Below are 12,559 nucleotides of genomic sequence, written 5' to 3'. Positions count from 1 at the left end.
TAAAACTAGTATAATAAAAAATAAGAAAAAAAAATTAAGAATAAATTTATTAAGAAAAACATTTTTTTTAATTTTTAAAAATAGATTTATTAATTTTTTATAATAAAAAATAAGAAAAAATTAAGAAAAAATTTATTAAGAAAAAAATTTTTTTTAATTTTTAAAATAAAAAATATGAAAAAACTTATTAAAAAATTTTTTTTAATTTCTAAAAATAGGAAATAAGGAAAAAATTATTAAGAAAACATTTATTAGGAAAAAAAATTTTTTTAAGTAAAAAAAAAAAAGAAAAAAAGAAAAAAAAACCCCAAAAAACGGACGGACCTACCCCTAGGACTAATGGTGAAAGCAAAGCTATACAGACAAAATCTCACCCAGAAGCATACACATATACACTCACAAAAAAAGGAAAAGGGGGAAAATTAATATATCCTGCTCCCAACGTCCACCTCCTGAATTTGGGATGACTTGTTGTGTATTCAGGTATTCAACAGATGCAGGCACATCAAGTTGTTTGTGGAGCTTTAATCCGCTGCTTCTGAGGCTGCTGGGAGAGATTTCCCTTTCTCTTCTTTCTTCGTATAGCTCCCAGGGTTCAGCTTTGGATTTGGACCCGCCTCTGCATGTAGGTCGCCTGAGGGCGTCTGTTCTTCGCTCACACAGAACGGGGTTAAAGGAGCAGCTGCTTCGGGGGTTCTGGCTCACTCAGGCCGGCGGGAGGGAGGGGTACGGATGCGGGGTGAGCATGCGGCGACAGAGGCCAGCATGACGTTGCAGCAGCCTGAGGCGCGCCATGCGTTCTCCCGGGGAAGTTGTCTCCGGATCACGGGACCCTGGCAGTGGCGGGCTACACCGGCTCCCGGGAGGGGCAGTGTGGAGAGTGACCTGTGCTCGCACACAGGCTTCTTGGTGGCGGCAGCAGCAGCCTTAGCGTCTCCTGCCCGTCTCTGGGGTCCGCGCTGATAGCCGCGGCTCACGCCTGTCTCTGGGATCCGTGATGATAGCCGCAGCTCGCGCCCGTCTCTGGAGTTCGTTTAGGCGGTGCTCTGAATCCCCTCTCCTTGCGCGCTGCAAAACAAAGAGGTAAGAAAAAGTTTCTTGCCTCTTCGGCAGCTGCAGACTTTTTCCCGGACTCCCTCCCGGCTAGCACTGAAGCCGGAGCCTCAGCTCCCAGCCCCCGCCCGCCCCGGCGGCTGAGCAGACAAGCCTCTTGGGCCGGTGAGTGCTACTCGGCACCGATCCTCCGTGCGGGAATCTCTCCGCTTTGCCCTCCGCACCCCTGTGGCTGCGCTCTCTTCCGTGGCTCTGAAGCTTCCCCCCTCTGCCACCCGCAGTCTCTGCCCACGAAGGGGCTTCCTAGTGTGTGGAAACGTTTCCTCCTTCATAGCTCCCTCCCACTGGTGCAGGTCCCGTCCCTATTCTTTTGTCTCTGTTATTTCTTTTTTCTTTTGCCCTACCCAAGTACGGGGGGAGTTTCTTGCCTTTTGGGAGGTCTGACGTCTTCTGCCAACGTTCAGTGGGTGTTCTGTAGGAGCAGTTCCACGTGTAGATGTATTTCTACTGTATCTGTGGGAAGGAAGGTGATCTCCGCGTCTTACTCTTCCGCCATCTTGCCTCATCCCAAACTGATGTTTTAAAATAGATGTAGCATCTTCCGGTTTTCATTTTTCAGAACACAGAAACAAGTAAGAAATAAAGGAACTGTAACATCTTCAAAGGATATCAAATTAGTACATTCACATTTAGCTTTTGGATTTAGCTATAAGGGCCCTTGGGCTTATTCTTTGGTTTAGATAAGAGCCAATGCTTGCTTTCCAGATGTTGCTATTGCTTTACTTTCATGACTCATAATTCTGCAGTAGCATGTGTAATGCTATTTGTGCACATACTTTGGTGATAGTGCTACCTAACTAGTAAATGGGGATACTGTCACTAGGATACAGCAAACTACTACTAACTCCTCTCACCTGCAAAGGTTTCCTACAGGCTTCCCTTTCCCCTAAAAACTGGTGGATTGTTTACAGCTGCTGTAGGGGAGGAAAAAATAATTTTCCCTCTACCCTTCCGAGTTCTTGGATGAGACCGTCCCCCATGTAATAAAAGACAGATTAACAAAAGAAGAACAAACAGAACTTTATTAACATGTATACTTCATGTATACATGGGGGATACCAGGAAAACTGAGTAACTCCCCAAGATGGCCAAGTCATCACCTTCAATAAATACCATCTTCAGTTAAAGACAAAAGAAAGATGTTGGGTGTGGGGTGAACCAGTTATGGGAGGTGACCAGGAAAACACAGTAAACAAGGGTAAGGTTTGTTATGCAGATTTAAGTAGGTACCTTTTCCATTGATAAGATTCTGTTGTGATTTAGTCTTTCTTCCTTCTTGGTACAGAAAGGGAGACACTTACAAGTGGAGATTTACTCTATAAATGTAAATTTCCCTTACAAAAGAGCAACTTCTCTGTTTTCAGAGCATCTCCTGTGTCTGCTGTTTGTCAAAATAATTAGCTCAAAATAATTTATATGCCAAAGAGGCATATTTTGGGGTGGCATGTTCTGCTACACTTCACTACCTTAGTTCCTGTGGGAGAATTCAGAGTCTATTTAACTCTACATGTAGAATTTGACTAGTCTCTGAACTGAATACTCAATTTAAAATATGTTACAAAATGTTCAAATGAAAAGCCTGTATACACATACACAATCACTGTATGTATACCAGGTTTTTCAGTGACAAAAGAAAAAAATTAGTGATAGAACTGCACCCCATGAACAGAAATTCAGCTCTCAGACCTCTCCATTGCTCCTTATCAGGAAGTAACAGAGAGCAGGTTCTCTGGGTATATACACTTAGGAATAAGAAGGAATCATTGGCACAGATTCCTCTCTATGGCACACTTGTAAAGCTACTGTTGACTTAAAAAAACGCCCAGTGTGAGAGCTGTGAGTTAAGTTTTATTTGGAGCAAAGTGAGGACTGCAGCCCAGGACACAGCATCCCAGATAGCTCTGAGAAACTGATCCAAAGAAGCAGTGGGGAAGGTCAGTATATATGTGATTTGGGTGAAGGGGGAGTACATGCAATTGAGCGGATATTTTTTTGCAGAAGATTTCTGCTAGTCACGAAGAGCAGTCATCACCATGAATGATTTTAGTGTTTTTCTGGATATGAGGAGATACAAGAATTGGGCTCATAAAATCGGCTCCTAAAAACATCTAACTATCTGAAAACCTGTTCTGCCAGTTTTTCCCAGAGCACAGAGTGCCTCATTTCTGCTCTCCCCGCTGAACTCCTTTCAGGGGGTGTTGAAAATCAGCATCTGCAGCAGCACCTGATTTAATCCTTGTAGAGGTAGATGGCAAGTGCCAATGGCGAGTGCGAATTTGTAGTTGACAGGGCTCCCTCATGGTCATAAATTCGACAATGCTTTGGGAGGTATTTCATGACCACTTCATCCCACAGTGCTAGGAAGGCTCATTCCTAGGTCTGGCGAAGATAGGCCACTCAGTGTGCTATTACTGGACTAGGTCTTATAAACAATTGCTAAAGGTAGCTCTGGACCACCTGTCTTACTAATCTGTTATGGTCCAAGAAAAATTCCCTCTTGTTGTATCTTTCCATATCCAGAGTTACACTATTACAATCATTGATCTCATATAAAACTATGTATTTTTGTTGGAGACTCAGTCACACATTTGGTAATGCCAGAAACAACAATCTTGTAAAACAAGCAAAATACAAATAACATAGCTAGCAGTATTATTAAAGTCATAAGTAAGAATTAAGCCAAGAACTTCCATTAGGTGCAGCCCAGTATATCCTCAGGTCGTCTGACTTAGTCTGTTCTGTACCAATCCTTATCTTTAAGGGAAATTATATTTTGACACGGTCCATAATGCTCCCAGCCCAGTTTCCTAGTGTTACTAGGCTGGTTATCCTTAGTATAATTTGATTGTTCCCAAGATAAAGGGGGGCGTTAAAACTTAAATGACTGCAGCCTGTTGTTAACACATAAATCCATCCCATAATTGTGGGAGGTTTTATTCCTTGGCTGAAATATTGCTTGTTGCTCTGATTGAGCTTGAGTAACTTTAGAGGAAAATTCATTTTTTATGGCCAGGGTCAGAGCAGGTATTATTAATTGGCTAGGTGAGGGAATCTGCTGAACAGGACTATAATTTCTTTCCTCTAGAATAAATTTCCTAAGGGCCATCCAATTAGAGCCTTGGAGGGGAGAAATCCACCAAGATAACCCAAAAGTACTAGACACAGGTAATTGGCCACAAACCCAACAATTGGATTGATTTTTTTTTTAACATCTTTATTGGAGTATAATTGCTTTACAATGGTGTGTTAGTTTCTGCTGTATAGCAAAGTGAATCAGCTATACATATACATATATCCCCATATCTCCTCCCTCTTGCGTCTCCCTCCCACCTTCCCTATCCCACCCCTCTAGGTGGTCAAAAAGCACCAAGCTGATCTCCCTGAGCTATGTGGCTGCTTCCCACTAGCTATCTATTTTACGTTTGGTAGTGTGTATATGTCCATGCCACTCTCTCACTTCATCCCAGCTTACCCTTCCCCCTCCCCATGTCCTCAAGTCCATTCTCTATGTCTGCGTCTTTATTCCTGTTCTGCCCCTAGGTTCTTCAGAACCTTTTTTTTTTTTTTAGATTCCATATATATGTGTTAGCATACGATATTTGTTTTTCTCTTTCTGACTTACTTCACTCTGTATGACAGACTCTAGGTCCATCCACCTCACTACAAATAACTCAGTTTCGTTTCTTCTTATGGCTGAGTAACATTCCATTGTATATATGTGCCACAACTTCTTTATCCATTCATCTGTCAATGGACACTTAGGTTGCTTCCATGTCCTGGCTATTATAAATAGAGCTGTAATGAACATTGTGGTACATGACTCTTTTTGAATTATGGTTTTCTCAGGGTATATACCCAGTAGTGTGGATTGATTTTTAAAATTAGCATAGGATCGTGCCCATGATAGGAAAACATTTGATTCATATACAAAGCTCTAAGAAGTCAAGAAAATATTATAAACGATCATACAAGTCAGGTCTAGGATCTTGGGCAACCTGTCTACTTCTGATGTCATCTTCTTCTTGTCCCAGTGTGAGTGTAATTTCTCCTCTGATAAGTGTCCTTCCATCTAGGTTGGAGATAGTCCTTTAGATTATGTCTCTTCCAGTATGCATAATCCCCTGGTTGCAAGTCACGGGGATTCTGATTTTCGTCCAAAGATAGATTACTGAGATAAGCTTCAGAAACAAACTTAGAGTGTCCTTTTAATAATTCAATTTAACTTTACATCAATATAACATAACAGCAAGGAACTATCTGGGAAGTTAGTAAATACAGACCTCCATTAACAAAACTGGGATTTAACATTCATTGAAACATCTTTTTCTCTCTAAAATTACCCTCATTTCTACCAAATATAACCAAATTAAGACTAATTTGTTTGCAAAATAAGTCTGGTCTCAATAAACTTGGCCTGATGATTTATATAACTATAATTGATCATATAGGCTTTTTGCTTGCTGAAACTGTTATAAGGAGTCTCAGACTGGACTTTTAAAAGACCTCTCAGGGCTAGGAAAGTCACACCAAGGGCTTATCACAGATTTCACCTAACAAATCTAGGTGAATTCCTCCTTTTTCAAGGTCCCCAAAATACCTTGAGATTTCTATACCTACTAGTGAGGTAGCCTTCCTAATTTATCTGATAAAGCTGATGGGAACCTAAGAGTTTCCAATGTCTGGAGGGAACAGATAAAAAAGATAAATGTTTCAATTCTGCTTACAAAGGTATAATTTACCAATTACTGTAAGTCATAATTAGTTTGAGGGGAAGGTTTTCCTTACACCTGGAAAACGCAGATTTAAACCAGTAATTTTTCAGATAGAAGCCATAAAATTTATAACCATATTCACCAGTTCACTCAGTCCTATGTAACTAATCCTTTTCGTTAACAGCTTTGTGAAGCCATCAGGTTTTTCATTAGAATTCTTTAGTCTCTTACCCAGTTCAGCATTATGGTCTGAAAGTCAGAAACTTGTATTTATTCAAAAGTCCTTTCTATAAATCTTCTTGAAGAGGAAGCATTTTTGCAAAGGCATCAGAGTGAAACCGTGTCTATAATGACAAAAGACTTAAGGCATGTTTAAAATCTGCTTACAATGCAATGCAACTGACAAAGCAACTTGGTTAATGCTGTGACATACAACACTTTAAGATAATAACTAGAATTATGACTGATAACATTTTACCAGGATATGTCAGAATTTTAGGAACTCCATGTAATTTCTAGAATATCTATATTAATAACATTTACCTTACACTAAAACCTAAGAAGATTTATTACTCATTTGACAATACTTCCCATGTAACTTAACGTACCAAATGAACCTAGTTTATAATCTCTCTTTGGGATGTTTCAGGGGCACTTTGAAGCATCCTAAAGTTAGCTAGAGGTCAAAAGGACTTCATTAGAATTTGATTTAGGAAGTTTTGTCAAAAAAGGATTTAGAACACTCAGTCAGGTAGGGTCACAGGTCACTGTGAAACAATAGTTATTCACTTAGCCAAAGTAACAATAAAAGATTTCAAAGGCAAATACAGAACAGATCACTTAAAAGGTAAAAAAACTTGAAATCTGTTATCAAAGGCAGTTCAACATTTTAAGAAATCTTGTTCTCTTAAAAGAGAGGGAAGCCAAATTCAAGTTTTGAGCTTACTTTTAAAATTAATTTACTCAGTTAAATTTATTTTAAACTTAGTCAATCCTGACCATGCACAAAACTCTTTTCTCAGGGTCCTCTTTCCACAAACCCTTTGTTACTTTCTATATCCAGCATTTTATTTTCCCATTCAGAAACAGCCACCTGTAAGTCAGACCTACTTCCTTTTCCCTTAATAAAATGTAATTCCATTCTTCATGCCTTCTTTACTGAAAACACACATCTTACTTTCCTTAAGCAACTATGAACTGTCTTCTATGTTAGCATTCTGTAGATTGGTGAACATAAATACCAGTGATATTTTCTAAAAACATTTGCTTTCTTTAGAGAAAGTGGCACCAAACATATTCATTAATAGTCCTAAATACCTTTTGTTTCTCTGTGAAAGTAAGCCAATGTTCAGTAATTAATGTTTCAGTATCTTATTTTATTTGGGAATGACCTAGCTATTCAATAAGCTTCCATCACTTAATTTAGCACAACTATAGAATTGCAAGTTACCAGAATCTGGAGACACTATTTTAGATAGACATTCCTAAAGCAAAATTATTCTTAATAGAGTTTATCTGAAAGCTCTTATCTCATTTACGTTTTCTTTCCTTAACAAGTTTCTTCACATCAAGTTACTTTCCTTGCTGACAAATTTGTAACAGATATAACAAGATTTTATTTAGTTTATATTACACCTAGGCATAATAAAAGTATTATACTTAATGCTGATGACTCTAGAAACATGTCTACATTAATTAGATCAACAAACTTAAACATTAATACCAAATATTAATTTAATACTGAATATTTCCCAGTTCATGTGAACCTGAAATTTATTTAGCTTAATTTCTCTTGTATTTAGAATTGTTTGATTTGTAAGCGCTTACTTTTCTTTAAGCCAATTAAATAGAGCTCATTTACAAATTAACCACAGCAATATTATCCAAAGACAAAGACACATACTGAGACATACATATATCCAGACAGACACAAGAGATCTAGCTGCATTTTCTATCTTAGTCATGAATCAGGTATCATAATATAAAACTCACTAGTTTATAAATAACAGTTGGAATAAGAAACAATTTTAAAAGGCTTCCTCCAGTTTTTTTTTTCTTCTCAATCTCAGGAATTAGAGATGGTCTAGATAAGACAAGTGTTCCTGAGACCTCTGGTCTCAAGGCACAGGGAGAGAAAATCAGGTTCTCCTAGTAGGACTTATTCCCTTAGGGTCAGAATTCTGAAGAGAATTTTTTTTTTTTTCCTTCAAGCTAGCTTTCTCTACTGGTTGGGAATTAAATGGGGGTCGGTTAAACTTCGACTGGCATTGTGTACTTAACTGGTGCAATTGAAGGTTCATAATTTTCGTAGATACCCCCTTTGCTTTCTTTTTAATGGTTTTGAAAAGTTGGTCTGACATAGTTTCAAGTAATTAATTATCGGTTTCCTGCAAAGAAGTTACTCTATCATTTCCTCTTTTAGAAGCTTCTAGATACCAATCAAAGTAAGCATTCCATTCAGTCTGTTTGATCTTACGTCCAGCTTTTTTTTTTTTTCCTAACTGTGTGTGCAAAAATATTAATTTTGGAATATCAAAAGAACCCCAATCTGGTCTTTTTAGGTTGAGATCTCCTTTAGTATAAGTTCCCCAATTAAGTAGGTACTTGCAAGTATGAGTTTTTGTACCTACATAAACCTGGCTGGAGTGTTAGTCAGAGGCTGGCTTTCTGACGCCCCTTGTTTCTGTGTTTGAGAGGCTCTATTTCCTATCTTAAAGTTGAATTTTTCAGGGATAAAGTTTACTAATGAAGTTGTGTAGTGGGCTTAACTCCTCTAGGCATCACCCCAGAGTCGTTTCAGCCCTCTTACTTGTCTCAGTTTCTCCCTTTGGTGGTCTAAGACCACCGCGGGTGCTCGGATCGCTGAGTGGCTAATTCTTATCTGCAACCTCTGGACGAGCAAGTGTTTAATTAATGAATGGGTTTCCCTATGGGACCACTGCACGGTATGAGGACTCTGCCTCCACCATTCCTGTAAATTTCTCAGTCACCTGAGAAAGCTGTAACCGGCCGGGAGGGGTCTTGTCCCTTTTCTTTGGAGCAAAGCTCTCATGTAATATCTTCATTTCTATCCTGACAAATTCTATTAAGGCAGCTGAACTGAGGAAAAGCATCAGATCAGTCTCTTACCTAACCACTCAGCGCAGACCACTCAGTCTCCTACAACTGGGCAAACCCTGATATCTTTCAACCAGCCCCCCCCCAGTATCTTTCACCTGGGCGGGTATTCCCTGGTATCTTTCAACCAAGCCCTACCCAGTATCTTTCCACTGGGTATTTCCCTCGTATCTTTCAACCAGGGGCCCCCCAATATCTTCCAACTGGGAGGAGGCAGGTACCTGCTACACCGCCAAATAAAACTCAGGATCATCAACAAATATGGGAGATCTGAGAACCAGGAGAGACTTACCCAAATTCGTCTGGACTCTCCAAGGAGGCAGGTGGGCACAAGTGGCCTCTGCTGGTACCAAGGCTCCAGTTCCTCGTAGAGTTCAGGTGAAGGCGAGATGTCAACTCTGGGTCCCTTCGTGGTCGCCATAATAACTGTCAACATAAAAAAAATGCACAACATGAGAGTTGCAAGTTAAGGTTTATTTGGGGCAAAATGAGGACTGCAGCCTGGGAGATGGCATCCCAGATAGCTCTGAGAAACTGCTCCAAAGAAGCAGTGGGGAAGGTCAGTATATATGTGATTTTGGTGAAGGGGGAGTACCTGCAATCGAGCGCATATTTTTTTGCAGAAGGTTTCTGCTAGTCACGAAGAGCAGTCATCACCATGAAGGATTTTAGTGTTTTTCTGGATATGAGGAGATACAAGAATTGGGCTCATAAAATTGGCTCCTAAAAATATCTAACTATCTGAAAACCTGTTCAGACAGTTTTTCCCAGAGCACAGAGTGCCTCATTTCTGCTCTCCCCCCTGAACTCCTTTCAGGGGGTGTTGAAAATCAGCATCTGCAGCAGCACCTGACTTAATCCTTGTAGAGGTAGATGGCAAGTGCCAATGGCGAGTGCCAATTTGTAGTTGACACTACAATTGCACATTTATTTAATTTGTTATTATTAATATAGGAAGGCAAAATATAGGACCACATAGTTCTGTAAAGACAGAAGTCAGCACTTTGGATTGCCATCAGAAGCAAGTATGTGAACTGAGTTCATTATAGTTCACAGTTGTTAGATGCTCCCATGGTCAATGCCTAAAAGCAATCAAGCTGCTGTGTCTGGTGTTATTGGAAACTTTTAGACACTTTTCAGGAATATGCTTAAGAATAATGCCTAGTGATAGAGGGAAAGAACAACCCAGAGAATATTTCCATATTAACATATGTGGAAAGGAGTGCTCCTAGTCAGAAGCGTCATCTCATGTGCTTCATTCATTCATTAACTTATTCAATAAACACATACTGAGCCAGATACTGTTCTAGGTTGTGTGAATACAGCAGTGAATAAAGAACACAAAAATCCCTGCCCTCATGGAGCTTACATTCTAGTGAGGGAAGATGGACCATAAACAAAATAAGTAAGTAAAATAAATAGTATAAGTGATAAGTGCTATGGAGAAAAAAAATATGAAGGGGGATAAGAAGTTGTGTTTATGGAGGTTGTAATATTAAATAGGATGGTCAGGAAATGCCTTGATGAGAAGCGACATTTGAGCAAAGGCATGAAGGGGATGAGGGCATCAGCTATGGAGAAAGCTGGTGGAAAAGTGTCATAGGGAGAGAAAACCAAATACAAAGGCCTTGAGGTTGGGAGAGTGGCTGGTGTCTTAGTGAACAGGAGGCCAGAGTATTAAAGGTTGGGGGCGGGGAGGTGGGAAAATTGTGCATGGCTAGGAAGGAGCTATCATGAAATTTTTGGCTTTTTATGTGACTAAGATGGGAAGCCATTTGCAGGGTTATGAACAGAGGAGTGAAGTGATGATTTGACTTATTTTATTTTTTATTTTTAATTTTTTTGGCTGCGTCGGGTCTTAGTTGCGGCACGCAGGATCTTTCATTGAGGCATGAGGGATCTTTTATTCATTGCAGTGTGTGGGCTTTTCGTTGCAGCACTCGGGCTTCTTTCTAGTTGTGATGTGCGGGTCTTCTCTCTCTAGTTGTGGCGTGTGGGCTCCAGGGCGCCGGGCTCTGTAGTTTGCGGCTCGCAGGCTCTCTTGTTGAGGCGAGTGATCTCAGTAGTTGTGGTGCGCGGGCTTAGTTGCCCCACAGCATGTGGGATCTTAGTTCCTGGACCAGGGATTGAACCCGCGTCCCCTGCATTGGAAGGCAGATTCTTAACCACTGGACCACCGGGGAAGACCCTGACTTATGTTTTAAATATGAATCACTCTGGTTGCTGTTTTGAGAAAAGACAGTAGAGGGCAAGAGTGGAAGCAGGAAATAGGGAGACCCGTTATGCAGGTGATAGATGATGGTTGTTTGGAACAGTATAGTGTAAAGGTGTAAAGTGGTTGGATTTGGAGTATATACTGAAGGAGCAAAATTGGACGTGGAGTGTGAGAGAAATGGAAATATCAAGATCGTCAAATGTTCTACATAGTTCTTAAGTTATTCCTCACTTTAAGTGTTAGAAACATTTCTAAAAAGTTGCATATATAACTGATTCACATTTGAAATCTATCAGAGCAATTTATTATTTACAATAAACACATAATGAATCTATAAGAAAAAGACTTTTAAAATAATTTATTGATTCCCTAATTTCTGTTTTTGGTGTCATTGTTTATATATATTATTGATTTTTCATACATAAAATGTAAGATCCATTTATTTATTTAATTTTTCTAGTTTTATTGAAGTATGATTGACAAATAAAAATTGTATATATTTATGTTGTACAATGTGATTTTTTAAAAGATGTACAACATGATGATTTAATATACATATACATTGTGAAACAATTACCAAAATGACATTAATTAACACATCCATCACCTCACTTAAGATCTACTGTCTTAGCAAATTTCTGGTAATACAGTATAGTACTATTAACTATAATCATCATACTGTACATTAAATCTCCAGAAATTATTCATCTTATAACTGGAAGTTTGTACCCTTTGACCAACATCTACCCATATCCCCCACTCCCTAGCCTTTGGCAACCACTGTTCTACTCTCTTGTTCTATGAGTTCAACTTTTTTAGATTCTACATGTAAGTGTCATCATACAGTATTTGTCTTTCTGTGTCTGGCTTATTCACTTAGCATAACGTCCTCCAGGTCCATCCATGTTGTCATAAGTGGCAGAATTTCCTTCTTTTTTATGAATAATATCCCATTGTATATATATATATCATTTTTTAAATCCATTCATCTGTTGACAGACACTTAGGTTGTTTCCATATCTTGGCTACTGTGAATAATACTTCAGTGAACATGGGTGTGTAGATATCTTTTGGAGATAGTGATTTCATTTCCTTTGGATATATACCCAGAAGGGGGGGGTTGCTGGATCATATGGTAGTTCTATTTTTAAATTTTTGAGGAACTTCCTTATTGTTTTCATAATAGCTGTACCAATGTAAGATACTCTTCATTTCTTTAATACCTTTTGAAAATAAGGACTATCTTTCTTGAGTGGAGTTATAGAAGTCTATTCTCAATGGCAGAGCAACAATTCAAGTATGTTTTATATAAGATGGCACAGAAAGAGGCTAGCTGGCTGCTAAGGCTATATCTTACAGGATGTCTATACATGGTAGAGGGGTGGAGAGTCTTAGTGCATAC

At 39.2% G+C, this 12,559-nt stretch overlaps 1 protein-coding gene across 1 annotated transcript in view; it reads right to left on the bottom strand.

Moving 5' to 3' along the window:
- The window catches only part of LUZP4 (leucine zipper protein 4), a 54,044-nt gene extending 44,681 nt beyond the window's left edge, over positions 1 to 9,363 (bottom strand). Inside the window, 1 exon segment of the mRNA XM_036839311.1 lies at positions 9,235 to 9,363. Coding sequence (XP_036695206.1) covers positions 9,235 to 9,363 — 129 coding nt within the window.
- Positions 9,364 to 12,559: the final 3,196 nt, after the last annotated feature.

The sequence above is a fragment of the Balaenoptera musculus genome, chromosome X (assembly GCF_009873245.2).
Source record: "Balaenoptera musculus isolate JJ_BM4_2016_0621 chromosome X, mBalMus1.pri.v3, whole genome shotgun sequence".
Lineage (NCBI taxonomy): Eukaryota > Metazoa > Chordata > Mammalia > Artiodactyla > Balaenopteridae > Balaenoptera > Balaenoptera musculus.
Note: the sequence above shows the minus strand (reverse complement) of the source record. Positions and strands in the feature narration are given on the sequence as shown.